Source organism: Haliaeetus leucocephalus, unplaced genomic scaffold (assembly GCF_000737465.1).
Source record: "Haliaeetus leucocephalus isolate CR32 unplaced genomic scaffold, Haliaeetus_leucocephalus-4.0 Scaffold1007, whole genome shotgun sequence".
Lineage (NCBI taxonomy): Eukaryota > Metazoa > Chordata > Aves > Accipitriformes > Accipitridae > Haliaeetus > Haliaeetus leucocephalus.
The window spans coordinates 1537155-1561521 of NW_010973443.1; the positions used below are offsets into that span (position 1 = coordinate 1537155).

The following is a 24367-nucleotide window of genomic DNA, read 5'->3' on the forward strand; positions in this document are numbered from 1 at the left end:
CGCATATTTGTTTTTTTTTTGTATGATGCGAAAAGGGGGGGGGGGGGGGGGGGGGGGATTGGTTTGCAATTCAGTCAGGGCAACCAAAAGACAACATGGGAGTTCAAGACTTTACGAACTAAGGTAATGGGACTGAACAGGCCAAGACAGATGTGCTAAAACCCACAATCAAGTTTGGCTTACACTTAACAAAAGAAATCACAACACTCTCCTCTTCAAAGCAAGAAAACAAAAACAACAACAAAAAGAAAGAATAAAGCCAGTCAAACACACATTGGACAGCTTTTAGGTAATAAGACAGAATGGTAACGCACTACTTTGCCTACACGCTATTGACAAAATGTGCTGTCTTCCCCACCTCTTTCTGGTAACCTTTAATCATTACGCAATATTGTGTTAGGAAAATTGTTATTTTTTAAACTCAGTGTGCTAAATTTCACTGTTACTTCATTTTCTCATTAGCAACTAAATTGGGCATCATGCTAGTTGGTGCGAATCATCTATTTACACACAAATACTGTATAAAACCACACCTGTTGTAAGACTTACCCCATTGGCTCTGCTAGCAGCTTGAAAATAGATGCTGTAGCTCTTATGAGGAAGAAGAGGAGTGTTCCAGAAACCACTGTAGGTTTTGTTATCACCAATAGTAAAAGGCTGAGCAGCTTGTAAACCATTGGCTGGAAACTCTGCAGCAAAGTAGTATTGCGAATTTAAAAGTGAGGCATTCTGGAAATGAATGGGCACTGGGTAGCACTTCAGGATTTCAGTTGTCTTTTTGGTCCTCCGTGGGCGTTCTTCTTCAACAACTATTTGATAGACACTAAGAGTGTAGAAAGAAAGAACAAAAGAAACACATGCACTATTTTAAGACTCGGGCAGTCCACTAATTCTGAAACTGTAATAGCATACTGGTATTTATGGAAAAAAAGAACTGTTAAAAGCAAAGGACACTGGTAAAAGTAATTTTGATATTCAGGTGTATGAATTTGTGGAATAGACTCATGCTTCCAAACAAATTCATTTTGTTTTGGAAAAACAAAATTAGCCATACACACCACAGCTTTTCACATAGCAAATGCACAGAACACTTTCTTGTTCAAACTCTTGTACCGAAAAAGCTTGCTTGATCAGTGCTAAAATGTAGAATTAAGTATTGTTTTGTTCACAGAAGTAAGAATAAAGCTATAGATTCCATTCTCTAAGCTGTTTTATCTTATCTAAATGAAACGAAATGAGTAGTAAGATAAAAATGAAGAAATAAATTACAAAGAGATGGGGAATAGTATTTGCTTAACTGTTGACATTATAACTATTCATAACAGCACACACAGAGTAAATTACAGTCTTTTTAAAATTTCGGTGGCATATTGTCTGTTACTGAGCAAGAATAAAACACCTTTTGATGGAAGTTATTCTCACTCAGCAAAGCACTTTTACACATCTTACACATAACCATATTTTTAAGTGTTTCTGCATTCTGCAAAGCAATGCAGTTTGCACTTGCATTCCTTGCTGTACTGGGACCTACAGGGAACAGTCCATCCCTCTCCACTGTAAAGGTGCTATGGACATTCAAGCAGGAACAAAAGAAATTGTGATTTCTGCTGTATATGCAAACAGTGTAATCATTATACCCTTGCAGTTCCTGTAAAAGCCTGAGTCAGTGGTTTCAAATTTGTGAAGTGGGAAGTCCATGTCTCTAAAGAGGCCTGGCTTGCAAGTTTATTGCATCACTGGGGACCAGTGATTCTTAGTCATTATTTGTCTCCTGGAATCTTGAATCCCAGTAAGAAAGTCAGTATAGGTAACTGATGTTAAAGGGGCAATGTGTCCACGTTTTTGCACATCATCTACCTCTAATAACAATTTATGATCTTTCAAGTTGATAATTCATAACGAACAGCAATCTCTGGGTAGGTTATGTTTCTTAAAGATGAAATATCCACACAGTCTACTGACATGTTGTTCCCACTCCGTCATCTGTACATTGATGATTATGTTTACAGAAGACTGCCCAAAGTACAGGGACACTTGGGCTGGGCCTCTGCAGGCCTCTGTCTGGACCCAACAGGGCTTATTGCCTTAGTCATATCACTGCACAGCTATGGCTATTCCCCTTCTGGAGCCAAATCTGGTTTAGAAATAAAAGAGATGACTTTGTGCAGTCATAGCCAGCTCATAGCCAGTGAGCTCCTGCACCTGCTGGGCCTCTGCTAGACTCAAGCTGCTTTAAGCACTGGCATAGAGCTTTCCAGATCTTGCACTCTCTGGAGCCTTACTGACTCAGTGCACAACCAGACTAACTGTATTGGGTTTGTGTGGCGGGGTTTTGGTAGCAGGGGAGGGGGCTACAGGGGTGGCTCCTGTGAGAAGCTGCTAGAAGCTTCCCCGGCTCCAAGTCAGACCTGACTCTGGCCCAGGCCAAGTCCATCAGTGATGGTGGTAGCACCTCTGGGAGAACAGATTTAAGAAGGGGAACCTGCAGCAGGGGAGGAGACTGGAATGTGAGAGGAACACCTCTGTAGATACCGAGGTCAGTGAAGAAGGGGGGGGAGGAGGGGTGCTGGAGGAGGGGATGCCCCTGCAGCCCGTGGTGAGACGGCAGGCTGTCCCCCTGCAGCCCATGGAGGGGAGCGGGGGAGCAGATGCCCACCTGCAGCCCAGGGAGAGGAGCCCATGCCAGAGCAGGGGGAGGCCCCCTAAGATGGCCATGACTCCATGGGAAAGCCCGCACTGGAGCAATCTGTGCCTGAAGGACTGCAGCCCGTGGAAAGGACCCATGCTGGAGCAGCTCGTGAAAAACTGCAGCCTGTGGGAATGGCTCACATTGGAGAAGTTTGTGAAGGACTGTCTCCCGTGGGACGGACCCCACGCTGGAGCAGGGAAAGAGTGAGGAGTCCTGCCCCTGAGGACGAAGGAGCAGCAGAGACAAGGTGTGATGCACTGACCCCAACCTCCATTCCCCGTCCCCCTGCACTGCTGGCGGGGAGGAGGTGGAGAAAACCAGGAGTGAAGTTAAGGCCGGGAAGGATGGAGGGGTGGGGGGAGGGTGTTCTAAGGTTTGGTTTTACTTCTCATTATCCTGCTCTGATTTGATTGGTAATAAATTAAGTTGATTTTGGTTTTTTTTTCCCCAAGTTGAGCCTGTCTTTTGCCCATGACCATAACTGGTGAGTGATCCCTCCCTGTCCTTGTGTCGACCCACAAGCTTTTTGTTACATTTTCTCTTCCCCATCTGGGGAAGAGTAAGCAAGTGGCCTCGTGGTGCTTTGTTGCCGGCTGGGCTTAAACCATGACGCTAACATACTGCTTCTACACTCAAGCTGCCTTTGCACATTTAGATAATGCTGTGTGCTTGAATGATGCCCTATCATGGGAACTGTTCAAGGTCAGTCAGGGGCTTTGAGCAACCTGGTCTAGTTGAATATGTCCCTACCCATGGCACAGGGGGTGGACTAGATGATCTTTAAAGGTCCCTTCCAATTCAAACCATTCAATGACTTGATGATTCTATGACAGCATGATGCTAGGTCTGCAGAGCCTTCATAGGTGAATATCACCAAGAGGCAGAAAAACGCCAGTTCTCTTGGCCATCTTATTATTTTTTTACCAGACCTACTGCTCACGTGCAACAGACCTCGTTCACTGTTTTTAAGATCTAGCATGTCCAGATGCTGCACTTCCTATGCTGACAAAGAATGCGCAGAAAGTTAACACTGAGAATGCTTAATACCTCTTCCTCTGCCTGATTTAGACTTTCACCACAGTGGAGATTTAGTTTTATGCTAAGACACTTGAATTTAAATGTCTTCATGAGGATGTTTATACATCTGTAAACTCCCATTGCAGTCACTGGAGAGCTACTCAGTACAGGCAACAGATCTTAAAGACCTGACCAGCAAGGAGATGTCTACTTCTGGGTCAACTTAATTGCTTTCTGGGCTCCACTGACCATAATAACTAAATACTCAGCTCACATGTAGACACGTACAAGTGGACACCTAAATTTAGATGTTTTAATCTGATGCTGAACGCCACACAGAAATCTAAACATGTATAAGTTTGGTACAGCACGGGAGATGAGTATCTTGAGGGTCTACTTCAAGGCTACTGTCTGTACATTTTGCAGCTTTGTGCAACAAAGTCTACACGTCTAGCAGAAAGATTTTCATTAGTTGATTAATTCCATGCTGAGTAGTAAATGAAGGTCAATACATGGCAACCTTTCTTTGATCCTACAAGAACTGATCTGTAAAAACTAGCCATGAAATACCTACATTAGAATCTTGTTTTCTCTCTTCCAAATCAACGTTTGACATGATTTTAGCAGTTAATTTTCTAGAAAAAACCACAGTTGCTTAGAACTGGGATTCCAAGCTACTTTGAAGAGAGCATGTTGCCTCCTCTAACTACTAATTTACAGTGAATCTACAATAAATACCGTTTGCAGATTTAAATGGAGTATTGGAGAAAAAGTAGAAGGTGACGTAAACATCTATTCTTGCAAGGTACTGACGCTGGATACACTTGCCTAATACCACAGCAAGGATAAGAATCCCTCAGTTTCGCTAAAGCATGATGGATAGTAAACTAAGTTATTTGGCTGTTGCCTTCAGGAGAGTATTGCTACCTTTTTTATTGCAGCAGGACTGAGGAGTGACCTCAGACCACACAAGGTAATATGACCTGTTTCAGTACTGGTTGAAATGAGGATTCTTTACATTTTTCACTCAGTGATTAAAGCTAAAGTTTGTAGATAGTTTAGAAACAAATCTGTCATTAAAATGATCCTTTTCCTCTAGCAAATTCATGTTAGTTATACTACATGCACTACTCCCTGTATATTACATTTTAAATGCCTGCCATCTATTCATCTTCAGATACATTAAAGAAAGAACTAACTAGACTGGAGCAATTTCAAACTCAAAATGTCTTTTCATCCTTACTCCACAAGACAAATTAGATTTGCAAGCATCTGGACCTCAAATCTATTTGCTCTTTAATAATTTAAGCACTGAAAGGTCAAGTAGCTCTTTTCTGTTCCGCTTTATCAAAGTCCAAGTGCTAATGAAAAACAACTAAATCCTATCTGCTGCCCAATTTCCACACACTGCTGTTTCTCTGATGTAAATTAACACATTATAAGCACCTGGGTCAATGGAAACCTGACAGAACTTTATGAATGATATGTTTTACATTTGCACAAATGAGACCGTCTTGCTAATGAATTTTACAAAATTAACCTAACTACAATTACAATCCAAAAGCTTCCTCTAATTCTTACTATTAAAATTGCTTTCTTTAATACATAACAGCTGAATTGCCTACTCTGAAAAGGGTTGAAGCTTAGTGAATTGAGCTAGCACTGCACCAGGACTCTATTATTCATCTTAGGTATTAGTCAGATTTCCTGCTAGTTTGAAGCTGCACTATTCCTTTTCCACACCTCCATGTTTCAGAGAATAAAGTCTTCCTACCCATAATCCAAAAAATAAAATCTATGCTACAGTGAAAGGTGCTGAAAACATATTGACTATTGGTAGAACTCATATTGATCTTTCTGAAGAAAAGTAATGTAATTTAAGTTTAATCCACATTACACAGTTCTACTATAAAATTCCAATGCCTTGGAAATTGAACACAAAATCTACTTTTATATAGACTGAAACTTACAGTTGCATCAAGAAATGAAGATATGGGAATTATTTTTGACTTAGGATTCAAATATTTCTAATTGGGGGATTAAAAAAGGTGTCTGGAAAAGAAAAATTTGATGTAATTTTTAAGCTACTTTTTATTTTAACAATTCCAAAACAATTCCAAATGTAAATGATTAAGCAGAGATACAGATCGTAACATAATAAGGACAGTAATTTTGGTTAGAAATTAGACATACCAGGCTTCTCAGATATTTACTGAAATTGGGTTGCTTAAATTAAAATGGTCTGTCAATGTCTGCTAAATATACCAATTTTTTCAGAGTTGAAAAAAAAGACATGAAAGGAGAAAAAAAAATGTTAACACAGTAATCAAAGATGCTAAGAATATTTAGAGAAATGAACCAAACAATTCAAACAATTCAAAAGAAGACTCAAATGTATATCTATTCTTAAGTACATGAAATTACGGGGTTTAGTAACTTGCTGAATCACGACATTAGTCCACATTACTGGAATGCAGTAAATGAAATTTTAATTAATCAGAGTCTCATTTAAAGTGACAAAATAATTTTCCAAGAAGGGCCTATTGGATAGAAGCATGGACTTCAGGATTCTTAATACAGAAGTCCTTAACATGTACAATCTAGGTATTTATCAATTGAAACTTATGAATTTGTAATTACATCTCCACCAAAAGTAATTCCAAATTGAAAGCAAAGGGAAAACAAGCTTTATTACTTCATTATTGAAACGTCAGCTCTATTTTTTCTCTCTTAAACAGTCTTGATGTTTCACTTAACTGAAGCCATAAAGAATTTTTAAAAATTTATTTTACAGAAGAAAGATGGCCTAAGGACCTGAATCTAGACTAAGATTAGGCAGTCTTAATAAAACTGTTGTGTGTGGTCCTAGGCAAGTCAATTAAATATTTTGTGCCTCAGTTCTCCAGCTGTAACATGAGAATGGTAAAATTTCTTATTCCCTCTGGTCTGCTTCAACTGTTGAAACCTAAAACCTCTTCAAGACCTTCTTTTTTATTAACCTTGAAAAAATAGTGTTGTTTTTTTTCCTAGGAAATGTACAAAGCCTGCAAAGGTGTTAGCTCCACTAACAGTGCCCTGATCAGCTGTGTAAACTGTTGGGCTATCTTCTCAGACTGTTATGGTAACACTGTAGAGCCTAATTTGAAGTTTTCTGCTCATTGTTGTAAGTCTCTTCTTAGTTTCATGCTTTATTGTAAACATATAGAACCAGTACTTTTTATAGATCTATGTCTGTATCTCAATTTACATGCTTGCTTTGTTTTAATGCTAACAGATTCAAACAACAGAATAACCTTTAATCTACATATTGACCATTATTTCAGTTACTTATTTCCATAGCCCTGCTTCATCTATATGCTAGAATCACTTCACTGCATTCTTCTACTAAAACACTGAAGTTCCAATAGATGGGAAAATTAAGAAACCCAAACCCCACCTTGTTATCTCAGTTTTATGTCCATGAAGAACTTGATTGCTCAAACCGTAACAGTCTATAGGGTCCCCACAATTCCACCAATACTTTTGCAGACACTGAAAGTTTTTCTGTCATACTGCCATTTAAGCCATATGCACTTTTTAAAAATATCATTTGTTTCATTCATGTTTTGCATCCAAAGCTTCATATATCTTTGCTCATCATACGTTATGTAACAAGTTTATTATTTAACACTGCTTCTTTAAAAAAAGACAATCTTTGGACAATTTTTAGATATAATCTGCAACATAACTTCCTATTCAACTCTGTCGTCAGTTGTCTCCGATGTGTTCATAACAGATCTATATGGATTAACATTGGAGATTTTGATCTATTTCTTCCTGCCCTTATATTGCACTAGATTCTTGTAACTCATCCTATAACTTAAAATTTTGCAGTACTAGAAATTATATGTAACACATACCTTGAAATGGAAGAGGGAAGTTGCTCTTTAAAGGACAGGAGTTAATAATTTACATTTAGCAGGCAAATAGAAGAAGGCTACAAGAAATTGCCACTCACTCTCCTCCTACTCAATAAGAGTGTGTACATTTATTATAGGAGGCATTAAACAAAGATGATAATGACAATCCCCAATTTATCAGCTGTCTCACCATCATAGATACATGGGCTTTGCCAGTGGGTCAGGAGTTCTAGCAACACATAATATATACTGAACAAAACATACTCCATGTGCAGTCATTTTCAGTACAGATGTGAAGCTAGAGAGCCAGCTGAACAGTAGTGCTGTCCCTCTGACCACTGTAGAATTCTGCACATTTTGTCAAAGGAGGAAGCAGACACTGCTCAACTGTGTTTTGTCTGCATATCAAACGGAGACCATTGCTATATTCAAGATCAACATTTATAGGCTTAAAGAACTGGATGCGGTAATAATTGTTCCTAGGGAAGGCATGGTCTCTGGACAAAGGCAGTCTTGTCAGTAAGGACACAAAATGGGTAGTTTATTTGTGAGGGGTGACTTTTCTTGCCCAAGCATTAGAAATGAAGCAATCTGTATGAGTGTCCTGGTTTCAGCTGGGATAGAGTTAACTGTCTTCCTAGTAGCTGGTACAGTGCTATGTTTTGAGTTCAGTATGAGAAGAATGTTGATAACACTGATGTTTTCAGCTGTTGCTCAGTAGTGTTTAGACTATAGTCAAGGATTTTTCAGCTTCTCATGCCCAGCCAGGGCACAAGAAGTTGGCACAGGACACAACCAGGGCACCTGACCCAAACTGGCCAACGGGGTATTCCATACCACGGGACGTCCCATCTAGTTTAGGAACTGGGAAGTGGGGGCAGGGAATCGCCACTGGGGGACTGGCGGGGTGTCGGTTGGCGGGTGGTGAGCAATTGCCCTGCGCATCATTTGTACATTCCAATCCTTTTATTACTACTGCTGTCATTTTATTAGTGTTATCATTATCATTATTAGTTTCTTCTTTCGTGTTCTATTAAACTGTTCTTATCTCAACCCAGGAGTTTTATTTCTTTTTCCCGATTTTCTCCCCCATCCCACTGGATGGGGGGGAGTGAGTGAGCGGCTGCGTGGTGCTTAGTTGCTGGCTGGGGTTAAACCACGACAATGAGCTTGGATTTTTTTTTTTTCTGAGAGTGAATTGGCATTGTTACAGGTGGGATAGGGATTAGATCAACGACTCCATAAACTTGGAGTTTATGGAGTAGCAGTAAGACCAGGGAGTTTCTGATTAGCAAAAAGTCAAATGAGTATGCCTACTAATGACAGAGAAGCCTGTTCAAGGTAGCTCCCTCTATTTCAGGAATGTTTGATTTGGGAGATCAGAGATTTTCTGGGCTTTAAGCAAAATACAGCCTTGCCTGCTATAGCTTCTGAAATGAGAAAAAAAAAGAAGTTTAAAAAAACTCCCTTGCATAAACATAAGGTTCAGATATGAAAATACAGAACTTACAGTAAAGAAAAGCAAACAGACCATACAAAACCTCCAAATTAAGGCTGCTGTACCAATACCAACAATGATGCAAGTATTGTTGAAGTAACATACTAAGATCTAATTTATAAAGGGGAAAAAAAGAAGGTGAACTAGGCAATGTTCCAAATAATACTGGCAACACAGGAGCAATCAAAATTCTTGCAACTGCTCACATTTAAGTGCTTGACATACCAGTGTTAAAGGTGTATTGCCTTTCCTTTTTGCGAGTGAAGGGAGTCTTAAATCCTTATAACTTTTGGTTTGCATCTTTACTTGAAGTCAGGACATTTTATGCAAACAGAAGGTCCACAATCTTTGGCAGGTTTCTAAGTCTGTGGGACACTTGGTTCTTCCAAAGTGTAGGAAAGGGACTAAGAAAAGAAAATACTTTGTGCTAGCAGCTTGTTGAAGCTTGAATGGAATGATTCTATGTCCACACATGGCTTTATTTACTGGCTTTGCAAGTCAAGAGGTAACTTTGGTTAGATTCTCCAAGGCAGGGTCTGTCTTCGTTCTTGGGAAAGACTATTACTGGCACCTGAAATTTCCAGCTCATGGGAAAAGTCAAATTGGAGAAAGCCGCAGATCTTTCAGAATCAGACCTAGAGTGAACACAAGAGGGACTAATATTATACAGCACCTCCATCGTCATGCAAGGAGCCCTATTTCTCAGGTCAATCAAAGCAGAAATACCTAAACAGCTGTAAAGGAGGAGATAAGACAGCTTAGGTTCAGCCCCTAGAGATACTGCCAAATGTAAAGTCTCAGGTGTCATAATAAGCTTTATCTTCACAGACCCAAGCCCATTGGGGAATGGTATCTGTTTTTTAATGTAAAACTCCTAAGCTGCTTTGTGATTGCCCAACTCTTTTGTATAGACAATCTCAAAGACTTAAAAGTCAGTATTTACAAAGGGGATTTTCTGGGAAAAATACATCCAAGCAAACCTCTCCTTAGCATTCCTATGGATTTATACAGGAAATCCCGATGGTTCTCATATGGGGAGCATTATGTCACTGGAAGTTAAAGATATTTTCCTTGTTCTTTCCTCCAAGGACAATCACCAGGGGACGATATGACAATACATTCAATTCCCTTGAGAAGGGAAACACTTGCCACATAATATCTTAATTGCAGAAGAGTCAGATAGGCTCTAAAGTGGTAAAGCGATGGCCACTACATGTTCATCATGGATTTAAATGTTTTTTCCAAACATAATTCTACCCTTTTTTTTCCTATACAGATAAACATATACATCCCCTCGTAATTTTGAAGGTACAGTTTTTAATTATTATTTCTTCTGCTGAAAAAAAAAGTTCTAAAATATTGCAGGCCACAAAAAAGCCTATAATCAGAAACATACTTTTTCTAAACCACCTACAACGTCTCTGTGGCTTGTGCTCTCCATACTTAATATGGATTAATGTATTTGGCTGCTTTTTCTTCAAACTCACAAATGTCAAGAAAATATATAGATTTTGTATATATTCTCTAGTCCTGCACAGAATAAAGTGAGTGCAAAATGAAAATAAAATTAAACCTACTTATAATGGTACTGTTTCACACTGACTTCAAAGTCATTTTCTACAGGTGTAAGTAATAGAACGCAAGAGAGCATTTGGCTCTATATACATAAATTCTCTCAGCTATTAACTGTATTTGCTGGAGAAGCAAAATACATCTTTGATTAGAGATCTCTCCTAATGTGCTCCATACTGTAGCAATGAGATCTAGCTACTAAATACAGACTGCAAGTGACAAGCTAAGGAGGGCACCAGAGATTTGGCAGTATTTTTTTTTTTGTAGGAAAAGAAGTGTTTAGAAAGAAGACACTGTAAGAATGCATTTAAATAGTATTGGTTTGCAGATAAGTAACTGCATGTGAAAAGATAAAGAAAAACTGAGCAAACGAAACCAGAAAAAGATTGAAACATTTAAGAATACAAAGGACTACACAGGGTAGGAATGTAGAGAAGGAGAGAAGAAGAAAATAAAAAGAAAATAAAAGAACAGATAATATACTGAAAACAGGTTGAGATGTACCATCACCTTTGATAAACAAGAAGGGAAAGAAAAAGTAGTAGTAGGAAAGATAAAATAAAAATGAAGTCTATCTAATACTTTAAACAAAGCTTTTTGTAATAACTTAGAGTCAGTTACTTTTTATAAATTACATGCAATATGTTTGTAAATGTTCATAACTATATTATGAAATCAAACACCTTTTACAAATATAATGCATGTAATTTATAAAATTACTATATTTCATCATATAGTTATGAAATCATATCATATACTTTTATAAGATTGGGGTGGGGGTGCTTTTTATCCAAGAATGACTGATACAAGATCTCTTTACACTCACAATGATCTACTGAGTATTTTTTTAACTGCTCTACCAACTGATACTTGGCCTCTTCTATAAATATCTCTGGTATACATAAGCTGATAGGCTTCCTAATAGGTATGTCACCACTGTGTTTTTGGCAAACATAAAACTTCTCTGCTGATAACTCTTTCATGTATATGGGACAACAACATCCTATTTACATTGATGTAGTACTGGGTTCTTTAAATGCCATTTGAAACATGCCTCAAAGCCTTATAAATAGACTAAGATGCTGCAAGTTTTACAGTGAGAAATTCAGAATGTGTACCCAAGAACATGCCATAATCCCATCTATATTCCTCATGTCATCTGTGATACCCAGCTCCCATCCTCAATATGCTCAGCTCCTTCTAGTATCGCCCAAATATTGGATGGAAAAGAGGCAACACATGCTGTAGCTGCTTCTGGGCTACATATGGGCTTGCTGGTATGTGAATTGTAGCTCTCTACTGATGGACCAAATGAAATGAACTAACTAGTTCATACCATAACATAGCCTATCCTTCAGCACAGATGCTAATCTTTGTCCTTCCTCTGTATCCAGGGATCCCAAAATGTGGGAGAAACTTACTATTTATGCAAAATTTAAACTATTTCATATGTGCTTGAACATTTCCAAGAGGTCCGATATTAATGAGGAAAGGAAGGAACATACAGATTAACAGTATGATACATAAGCCTTGCTTTCTTAGGAAACCAGGATAAAATCAGGTATAAAACTTTAACTTAGTTGTTTTCCAGAAAGTTTAATTCTTATTTTGGATATGTTATATAGCACATTTTACCAGGGAACAATTTTTATTCCTACCAAATGCAGGGGCTCAGTCCCTCTAGATGCCAGTTACTGTTGATCTCACTCCACAAGGCTTTACGCTCTTAATTTAAAGCCCAAGCAGCAGTATCACTAACTTAAATGATGCTGGTCTAAACTGAACTAACCTAAGGCTTCAGATTCTCCAGGGCTTTGAGACTAACTTCACTACAGAGCAGTATAAAATAAGGATGCCTCCTACTTCCTTTGTAGTCTGCTCACAACATGGCTTTAAAATGAATGAAAACCAGGGATGGACTCTGAGGATAATAATTCCACAAAGTATTCCACAAAGCCACTATTCTGAGAACTTCTGGTGGGCATCATGGAAAAGGTGAGTTAAAAAAAAAAAAAAAAATTGTCTCCAGACAGTTAGCAATACATACAGATGCTTATTATGACACTCCTCACCATTGCCAAGCTGTTCGCAACCATATATAGATATCTTTTCCTCTTCTCCTTTAGAGAGGAAAATGCTATTTCCATTTATTTTAATTTTAGAGATGGGAATGGAGAGAGCATGATATATTGATTTGCAGAAAACTACACAGAATGTCCCTACCTGCACCAGAAATAAAAGCATGCACTCATCTGCATTGAGCCCCAGTGCTGTATCTTCTAGTCCATCCTTCCTACCACAATAAGACTATGGTTTTCAGTAATCAGAAACACACTGTAATTCCTCTCCTGGCCATCTGAAGAGTCTTTGCTCCTCTTCATCTCTACAACAGAGCTCTCCCTTGGGGAAGATGGGCCTATTCTTTACCTGGGTGACTTTGTTGTATGCAAACAAATAAAACTAATTTAAAAAAAAATATTGCAGAGATGTTTCAAGAGGCTATTTCTGCTGATATCAAAGAATTAACAAGCTATTTCAAGTACAGAGCTTCTTTTACACTATGCTGCTGGTGACCTCTGTCTTAATTTGAGGGTTTTTTTCCCAGCAATCACCTATTCAAAGCAGGGAGGGATGGAGGGAAGGAGGAAGACAGTGAGAGGGAGGTGGAGAGAGAGAAGGACACAGAGGAAAAGAGGGAGAGACAGAGAGGGAGAGGGAGATTTGTGTAAAATCCTGCAGGGAATAGGAATGCCAGTTATTCCCAAATTATGTGGGGGGCTTTTATAATGAAAACCACCAATAATCAAAGTTATCTAGGTTTAGGAAACTTCTCTTCAATTTTCTTTACAGTGATTTATATGATAAGACTGCCTCCATCTTTCAAAATTTTTATTAAAAGCACCTTCTTTCCATCAGAATAGTTTAGAGTAACAAACCCCCCCTCAGTATGCAGTGCAGTGAAAGGAAGGTGTTTTGGTTTATTCCACTTTAAAGAACAAATAGCATATCAACTTAAATGCTCACATTTTTACATCTGTCATGCTGTGGAGGTGTTTGTGCTTAGCAAAGTTCAGAGAACAGCGTGTAACTTTTAGTACAAAATTGTATGACCTAAACTGTTGTTGCTCATAAAATATAATAATGAAAATAGATAATAGCTGGTCTTGCACAATTTTTGTTAGATGCCACACATTTGATATAATAACACAGCATTGAATATTTCATTCTTGTAACTTTAATTTTTCTTTGTCCTGGTTTGATCAAGATAAGATCAGTCCTAAATTGCTTTGGACTATTAGCTGGGTAGCATGAATGTATTTTGTATTCTCTCAACCATAACTCATTACATGGAACTTGCCTGACATCAATAAGTCACTATTGCTTTTGTGTGTGTATGCGTGTGTGGGAGCTTGTGTGTGGCTCAATACCCTGCTGCTAGGCTATTTAGTGATAAAATCTGATATAATAAAATATTAATTACAGCTGAAAGGTTGGGTGAGAAATATGAACTCAATTATAGTCCCATATTGTGAACAAAGGGCAGGGTGAAAAAATCCTTTAGTTATAGAGGTTTGGGATAATAAAAGAACAACTAGAACATTAGACTCAAGCTGAGTGCTCCCTAAAAGGCCACCTGTTATTAATCTTCACATCAGGCATAGAATTTTAAGTAAATTAGGTCAAGATGAAAGACTTTTGCTGCTGATTTTTTTGACTTAACTAATTTAAAGATTTCTTTATCTGAGGATTTTTTTCTTTGATGTCACTGCAATTTAGTAATTAGAAATTTGTAACAAGCACAAGGACACAGCATTTATAATTAAAGGTTAGATATCGTAGATGGTATGCAAAATGATCACCTTATATGGTATAAAAATAGATAAGAACTATCAGCTGATTCTAAAAGTCTTTGTTTCAGTCAGATTGGCAGTTTCTCAGTGCCAAACTGTAGCAGATGTGGTCCTACCATCTTAGAAAGCCAAGTTTTTTTTCACAAAACACCAGCAGTGGAATATAAATTATTTTAAGACTTCTTAATAAATACATTTCTGTTCATCTGTTCGATTTACCTGAGTGTGGAGTCAGATGATGACCAAAGACTTAATACAATGTGACCAGATTGCAAACAAGCACAGCTGTGAGCCAAAGTTAGTCCAAATCAAATAATATGACCTTGAAATCCTATGCATAGTAGTGAATTATAAGAACTGAGCAATCTTATCTATTGTTGCAGGCTAAAATGTGCCATTGTATCATAAAATAAGATTTTAATTGTCTGAAGAACTGTGTTTTCTAGTAACAGTGCTTTCTATTTCAACAAATTTTGCTGAAACTATGGCAATATATTTTGGTACCAAGCCAGAAAACATACTTTCAATGAATTTACATTTATGATACTTGCGACAATCCAAAGACCATTTCAAAGCTTCTTAATCAGCTTTATGTTCTTTGCTTAATTTCTTTTTAAAAAGAACACAGAAAAATGATAAGTTCATAAATACAAGATAAAAATATCTTGGTACAGCAAGCAAGGTTCTTTTACAAGCCAATATTACACCATTTAACTCACCAGTTTTCAAGTTGCTAAGGCCAATTTATAAAACAACTGGAAAGCATGGAAAAAGGAGTAAAGTCTTCTCACAGATTAAAAGAAATTAAAGAAAGTAAAACTGTCTAAAATAATTTAGTCTAAAGAAAGAATGAAGTTAGAGAGGATCTGAAGGAAATACTCAAAACTGAAAGCCATGGCAGAGCTGACTGATCCTTTCTTTTCAATCTGTCACAGAGAAAGAAAATACTGATACACAATAGTACTGAAGTGCAGATCAACAAGGAAGAAACAAAAGGAAATTCCAGGAGTCTAAACACATGCAAACCAATATGCAACAACCTGTGAGATCACACAGCCCATCTTATCAGAAGCAATAGCAGCATTTCTGAAAGTGTATGCCTGACTCTCTGATATTCAAAGAAAGCCTGCTACTGCTTGCAAATTTTAGGTCTGCTTCTGACTAGAATGGAAAGATTCATTACAACACACTTTCAGCTCCAGTAAAGTCATTGACAGTACCTGAACCACCAGGTTCCACCTGGTTCCTTCCTGCGTAAGCCAGAGTGCAAAGAAGAAACAAACTAGTTATTTTTCCTATTACAGAATATGACACAATGCTATTACCTGGTCTTCACAAATTAGGTAGAGAATAGATCTAGCAAGGTCTAAATGACCAGTTCACTTGGATTCCCAAGAAAACAGGAAGGCAGACTCCGACCTAACAGGGATATTACTAGTTCTTTAAAGCTACATGGTATGAATGTGTTACGTCATTTCCACTAAGTAATTTTGAGATTCAAGTTATTTTTTTTAAGAAATACTATACTACATTGTTATCATTCTACAATGTTCAGAGTTGCTGGATATAATATGATAAAATACCGTACTGGAATTAAAAGGAATGGAGTAACAGATAAAGAGGCAGTCTTCGTGCAAGAGCCTGCCCGAGTCATTTCTCTTTCAAAGAAATCCAGGGCCATATGCAAACCACAGGTTTCTTCCTCAATAGCCCTGAAGAATCAGTAGCTACACAAAGATAAAGTATAAGAATAATGAAAAAAATACTTTGAGAAATAATGTGATGTACTTAACAAATAGGAAGATTTCCTCAGATCTAAATCCATACATAAATGATAAGATACACCATTGCTCATTCTCCTGTATACAACTCCCAGTTTATGTTTATTATACAAGACGCTGCATCCTAGAGCAGTGGTTTTCATTCTATTCTCTGCAAATTCCTCGGGATGCACAGTTTGCAAAAGGTAAGAAAAACTAACATACAGCTTATAGATTTAAAATCACAACATAAAGATCTGCACATACACTGCAATATCCTCAGGGGTTTACAAATTAAAAAAAAATATCACTTCTTCTAAGAAAAAGTGATTACAGGTAAGCAAGATTCTATTTCAATATTTTCTAGTAAACCATAAACTCCTGCAATGCTGTGACTATGCTGTGGAGAGTGTCCATGAGGTGTGGACACTGCAGATGTAACAGCATTCACGTGTGTAACTATGGCAAGTTGCACAGATCCTATTCATGGATGAAAAACAATATGCACATGCAAATTGATCAAGGAGCCTGGATATTACACAGAAATGAAGAAGTAGTATTTAGAGCAGGAGATCAGCTAATGGATTAATGACACAATGTTAACATTAAAAGAATGAGATCTTTCTATGTTCTACAAAGCTGTGCACTGGAAACTCACTACTGAATTGGGCTAGGGAATTAAGCAAATAGATGTATTAAAATGAGTGATTTATAAGTAGAGGGAGAATGCTTATTTACTCCCTTTTTCAAGGATGCTCTGCAACCTGCTGGTTTGTGTGCAGCACAGAAAGAAAAATATTTGCTGAAGCAGCTGAATGAATACACAAGCTAATTTCAACAGGTTTTTTGATTCAAAGCTTGAAAACTGTTTACTGCTCATTAAAGCATTCACAGAGGATATGAAGTTTTTAATCTATTCAACCAGGGGATACAACCTAGAGCATGGAGAGACTAGCTCAAACAGATCTACTGAGGTGGTTTAAGATGTTGCCTCATTTGTCCATTTTCTCCTTCTGCCAGATGCTATGCTTTCATGGGAGACTTGGTGGAAAGTAGCACATGCCTGTGCTTCAGTTGCAACTGAAAAGCCTAGCATTATCACTTAAGCAACCCAAGGCACAGACACATATTCTCCTGCCAACTCTGCTGTGGGAGAGCAGGACCACAGCAAAAATAACCACAACATAATTCTCGTCTCTCAATGCTACTGGCTCTTTCCACAACTTAAATGCAGTGCATCCTGGTCCAGCAATTTTGAAATGGAGATTACTGTCTGTGTTCGTTTTCATCCTTTCTTCTCTACAAAAAGACTCTCTGCAGGGCGCTCTAATCAGCAGTGCAGAATATGCAGGCAGATACAGAAAAAACAGTCAGGTTTTGTGGCATTGTCCCCAGTTTCTCAGGACTTCTGTGGATAAATACAAGGCTGACCTTCTATTCTGTCAGTGAAGGTATAACTCTTCCTCCTCCCTGCACTGGGAACAGTGCTGGTAGGATTAGGTGGTATAGAAACCTTGGCAGAATGACATTGTACAGCTCTTCCCACAGGAAATCTGGCCATAGATAAAAGATTCTGCACAGTTCAGGATTAGCACAACTGTTAAATACAGATGAGATTTTGGCCTTGTGCTTCTACTACCCTCAGAGACTAATCTTAAAAACAGATTCAACTCTAGATGTGAGAACACAGTTAATTCATTCGCCCTTGCCTGATTTCCCCATGGTAATTTCTCCCCAGATTCAACATTTTTATAATGCCTTAGACATCTGTCCTATTGCTCTCTGAGACTGTTTTAGGCTAAGGCATTTATACTCCTCCTGACTAAAGAGTTGCTGCTTTCAGTTGTAGAGCCCAGTAAGTGACTCTAATGTTTCTTTATGTCATTTAATGTAATCCATTTGAGCAGATTAGCTTTTATTTAGCAATGCTTTAGAGTCATGATGCTTGTTGTAAATGCCAGTGATTTCCTTTCCTACTTAAATGAACAGTGTAACAAAAAGAAAGTTTTCATGTTAGTGTTCAGTAAAATGAATACTCTTTCAGCATCCAGTATGGGAAAAGACAGTGTTTCACTCAGAGCACATCTATAGCTTTTATTCCTCTTTCTATGTAGCATTCCTCTTTATTCTTCCATCTCCTTTAATACTACTTAATATCAAATAAAAGCATTCACTTGTTTGCTTGCAAGGCATGATCAAAATGCTTTAGTGTACACAGAATGGGTCAATCAAATATTATTTATACTGAGATAGGATTTCCCCCAAATTACTTTGCCCTGGAAACCACAGTCCTCTTGCCATACATTTATGTATTATTAACAGAATCTTTTTTAATGCAGCCATTTAGCGTTTGCTAGTGAATAAAGGGCTCATATAAACTTGCTCAAAAACCACAATACCAGAAGAAAAAATCATAAGGTCAACAGCAGTATGAAAACGCACCATTGTCAAAGAATCTATGGAAAAGGCAATTAAAATGGTACAGGTTATTTCTGTGTTGTAACCTAAATTATGGGAAAAACTCCACTGACTTTTGGCTCTGTGATGAAGACGACCCTAGTCTGTGTGAGCATCTTGACAACAGCTTCCGCTTTTTGGGGGGTTGTCATGTACAGAAAACTGAAAAGGGACTTTTGGCACCACAGTGCCATGTGACTAACTCTCACACAATACCACATCTCATAATTATTTCTATAAATCTACCTAGCACCACCTTCCTGACATTTATATCTGTACAATTCACCACTGGGTAGAGACTTTATATTTGAGCTGTTTATTTACATGCCCTCTGAACTGAAATTGTTCTTTTTCCTCTCTGAAGTTTATTTCTTTGATGTATTTTTAGAAAACAACCATGTCTTCTCTTGGCCTTAACTGGCTGGCTGAAACAAGTCTAGTTCTCTCGGTACCTCCATGTGTAATAGAGGTTTGCCCATTCCCTGATCAATTATGCCACAACGTTCTGCTGCTGTGGACCTAGTAAATTAGTATTTCTTGGTAGATCAGGACTAGGCACACGAGTTCACATGAGGTCCTGCCAGTGTCTTGTACAATAGCATTTATAGCTTGTCACCTTTGCTGGAAACCCCACCTGCCGTGTACAGTCTATTTGCCTATTTCACAGTCATGCCATGTTTTGATGATTCACAGTCATACCACAAGCCATTAATACATACTTTCTCCTCCTCTGTTATTTCCAAAAATGAGCCTCTATCTTACAACATGCATCCTTGTTACTAGCTCATAAAATGCAAACTTTGTATCTCATCCTATTTGTAGGAGGTTAATCCTGAAGGCTATTCAATATTTTCTGTGCAGCACTCCAATCCAATGCTGCAAGCAGGATCTACTTTTACTGCCAAATGGATTATAATGTGTTATATGTTATATTTGATATGTATAAACGAAACATGCAGTGGGTCACCTCTCAGTTGATAATTCAGTACGTCACAATACAGCACAATGAACATGTACTTACATCATGGCCACTGGTTTAGAGCTCTTGTGAGCCACTTAGAAATACATAGTTAATTTAAACACTTATGAAAGAAAAGCAACTGAATCTCAAGAACCACAAAAAATATAAAGTATATGAGATGGCTAAAGCATATAAAGATTGATGCGCAACATTGCCGAGGCTTCAGTACTAACAGGGCCCAAGCAGCTACGGCTTCCAACATGAGCTGCAAGACTGACTTGAGTGCTTATTTAGTCAAATGGGTGAACAACCACTAAAAATGACTCCATACTTTTCACTTTGGACATCTCACTTCAGCATCCAGCACTCGAGAGCAAAAATACCAATGAGAATCAAACCTCCATGAAAACAAAAGAACTGTAGTGAGATGATAAGCCACAGTGGAAAATCTAATTTCACATTGACATTATGGATATGGGAAACGCACATGCATAATACACAGTAAGATCAACAGTGAAAGCTCCCAGAGAGAGCAATGGGTTATATGTGCCCGACAATTCCTAACCACAGTTTTACAAGAATTCAGAATGGGTCACTTAGCACTGTGGCTACAACTAACATACAGCTACTGTGATACATACTGTCAGAAAAGGACTTTAAAATGTCCACAGAAAGTACCTCCCCACATAATCCTGTACAACAACCACTCAGAGAAATGTAGCTGACTCACATACTCCTCCTTCAATCCCTCCACAGCATGTGGTAAAACGAAAACAAATCCCTGGCATATTTCAGTAAACGCAGGGCAACAGCATCTCTTTCTTACATTTTCAAGGGGTGCTCTGGTTGTTTTGCATTTGAACTCAGGTATGTATAAACTGAGTACAATTTTAAAAATCATGCAATGAGGTAATTTCCAGCAATGTTCATAACTCTTTCATTGTGGTCCCCAAATTAAACACCTCTCTCTCTCAAGCCAAGTGCCCAGAAATACACTTGAGCCCCCTATACGCTCAGTGGGAGAAAGAAACATGTCTCTTTACAACTCCAGAGGGCTACGCTGAGATGAAGGTGGGATTGTACCTCTCATACTGTCTCTATGGGGTGATCAATGTGCCTGTAATTGAGGAACTACCTAAACTCATCCAGAAGTAGAGAAAGGCACTTTATTTGGGGCTTTGCTGTATAGGTCTACATCTGCTTAGGATACAAATGTCTGAGCTGTCTCATGAGAAATGTGAGAGTCATGCCAGCTTTTTCCACAATAACCTAATGACTTGAGCATGTTCTCAGAAACTAGAGGCCAGGGTTCAATATTGTTTTCAACCTGAGAGGTTTTCACCATACAGCTCCCACCCTTCAGCCACCTGAACAGCATTACTGTGGTCTCCTGCTGAGGTTGGCCTAGCACATGGACAGAAATACAAGAAGAATCAGAGAACCATGACAGCATTCATGAAGGAACCTGTCTAATCAAATGGAGACACTCTCTAGTCTGTCCATTATTTCTGTATTTATTCAATGACCATCTAAAATATAACACATTCAAAGTCCCATCAGAAAGGAAAAAGGACTTCAGGTCTCTTACTTGCCTAGGAGGAGCTTTAGGAACTTTGTGCTCCTAGTTAGAGGTTTCTGCTGGTTTACTGAGAACATAGTGATATTTCAGAACAGGCTGGTGCTCAGAGTTGCTAATGCTGAGCTGCCTAAAATCCATCTAAGCTATATGTGTAACAGGAGATTGAACAGAGAAATGCAACACTGTCCTCCCTGTTAAATGGTTTGAAAGGTTCCCAGCAGCGCTTTGGCACCAGCCAGCTACCACTGTCCCCAAAATTTCTAGACATGAATCAGGGCCCATTCCCAAATGGTAATCTGTAGGTGGTCATGGTGCCTGGGAGCTCTGCAGTATGAACATGGACTGTTTTTAGCCAGGTGGTCTCAGTGGTATAGAGAGAGAATGGTACAGGGCATAAAAAATTCACTAGAAAATATGCACGCCTAAAGTCTGAACTCAGGTAGGCTAAGCTGAGCACTGAGTAGCCATTCCTTGGAAAGGGATCATGGAAAAATGACACTGTTCTGTCCCTTGCATACTCAATGACTGAGCTGTTCATTTTTGTAAGTAGATTTAAGAAAAACATGCTTTATCAATTCTGACTGAAGTTGGCGGTCCAGAGCCAGAAAAACAGGGTATGAGTTCGAAGAGTTTATGATTCACCAGTTGAATTGCTGCTGGACTTCAGCCTTCACCAGGGATATTGGAAAAACCCAGTGGTCCAAAGGATGTTAGCAGAGAACTAGCCTAGCTGAACTGGACTACCATACTGTCAGAATGAGAGGTAAGCAATACTGAGAATACTATCATTAGGAATTATGCAAAGACATGGTCTCAACTGCATCCTACTTAAGGCCAGCATGTAGAAAGAAAGTTACCCCCCCCCCCCCACCAAAAAACCAGAACCTCATAACAGTGCATCAAATTTTTCAGTTGTTAATTTTAACCAAAACTCATAAGAAAATATCAGTGAGTTATGATACTGAAAAATAATCTCTTCAGAGATATAGAATAATTATTTTCTCTTTTATCCTGGAATTGCTCTAGCTTGCTTTATTTATCATATACTAATTTTTGTTAATCACACTGCTAAATAACAGATAGCATTACATGCTGGGTTCTCAGTGACACAAATTCCTACTTAAAGAAATCAAGAATCAATGCTTCTTTTACCCAGGGACTATGTGAGAAGTCACAGTAAAAGGACCATGGAAATTTCTGAACAAGCCAGCAGGACATGTGAAGCTGCACCACACATGCTCAGGCAACATGTACCATAAATTCTACCTGAAGTCACAGTAAAAATCCAAGGACAAGTTCTACTGCATAACAAAAAAAGAATTACAGCATTTTTACAGCATAAGCAATTATTGGACTGTTCACTCAATGAAACTGAAATTGACCCTTCTGTTGTAAATAATTATACTTGTTACTATAAAGAAGTGACAATTATGGGCATTAATAAAACCCCATCCCTTCTGTATCACAGACATCCTCAAACAAGTTTACTGGCTGCCTTACAGGTTGTAAAACTATGATTTGGAAATACAGTTTGCAGGCAAGAGCTGACCCTACAGCATACAATTCAAGTCTTCATGTTTACAAACCCTTAAACAATAAAAAGGATGCTTGTGGCAAGCAAATTAAAGAATGGACAGTAACTTCCCTTCATGCTCTTTAGACCTTGTGGTCTCACAGTATTTCAGAAGGCTGTATTTTGAACATGACATTTCAGAATACTAGTGAGTTAGTAATGCTACTTGAACATGTATAGTAACATTATTTCAACATAACCATTTCTTTATCATAAATCCACCAAATATCTAGACTGTTTTATCAGTAAGCTCTTGAAAGGCCAAAGTTCACTTTTCGTTTTATTGGGAAGCTTTCCAAATCTCCCCGGGTTAATGCACACTTTTGATATTTCTTTTCTCAAAAGTATCTACATGAGATTTTCTTTTTTCTCATTACTACATTACCATGTAATGTCACTGGGAATAGAAAGAAATTACAATAACATGCTAGCATTACATAACATGCTAGGTAGGAATTGTGAGAGGACAGAGCTAAAAATACAGATATTGCAATGCTTTTATTTGCATGTGCTGTTGCCATGTTTTTGCCCACACAGAATGCTAACGTGTCTCTTAGTGTGCAAATCAGCGTTCTCCCATTTCAAAACTCATTTGTTCACTTATCCTGACTTTATAATCATACTCATGATGTCTGCCTTCATAATTCATGCATGGGAATTAATGCTGCACTCTTACCATGCAACATAGAAACTCAGACTGAGATACCAGTATTTCTTCTTCTCTGAGAAGTGGATTGCAACTTTGAGGCCCAGCCCTGTGGCTGCCATGTACTCACAAAAGCAATGCAAGCGCCCCATGGTCTCTTCAAGGTTATGGAAAAAATCCTGAAACTTTTGTATTCAGAATGCTTAAAGCCCTGCTGCTTTTTGAGTTCCAATGGTATCTGCCACAGGTTTCCAAACAGCCTGGCTAGCTTGCTAGTTTTTGTTTGGATTTCTTGATTGCCAGTGAAACAATTTAATCTGCTGATCTGCTGACCAGCTGAGTGTTTTTGTGAAGATGCTAAGCTTCAAGAATAAAGATAGGTAGTGGCTTCTCTGGAAGGCTATTTGTCAGATTGGAGGGTCCTGCAAAAGCTCTCTCAGGCTTCTCATGATCCCACTTCTGAACAGTATTGTGTGCCCTAACTGACATGGCACAAGGAAGTGCAATCTCTTTCTGCCAGCCTATGAGAAAGTGAGCAGACACAGTGACAAAGCAGAGGGGATGGCCAGACACGTAAAAGACTGATCCTCATGACACCAGTCATGCTGAATGTAAGAGATGAGGCCCTAAAACACATCCTCTTACCTTGCAATGTGTGTGGCAGGGATGGGAAGGCAATTGTGACCTCTGCTTTGTGTGCAGTGCATGGTGGTTCCAGTGGGGAACTGTTGTATTACGTACAAGTCTTTGTGTTTCAAAGATGACAACCTCAATTTAATTTACCCCTTCCTACTGCTAGTCAGTGGGTAGGAATTAGGTGTCCTCCGTCATTCATTTAAGAATCATTATACTATGAGTGTTGTTG

At 38.4% G+C, this 24367-nt stretch overlaps 1 protein-coding gene across 1 annotated transcript in view; it reads right to left on the reverse strand.

Annotated features, from left to right (window-relative positions):
* The window catches only part of PTPRM (protein tyrosine phosphatase, receptor type, M), a 340322-nt gene that overhangs the window by 190973 nt on the left and 124982 nt on the right, over positions 1-24367 (reverse strand). Inside the window, exon 10 of the mRNA XM_010584832.1 lies at positions 550-823. Within this exon, the coding sequence (XP_010583134.1) occupies positions 550-823 (274 nt within the window). The remainder of the gene's footprint in view (positions 1-549; positions 824-24367) is intronic.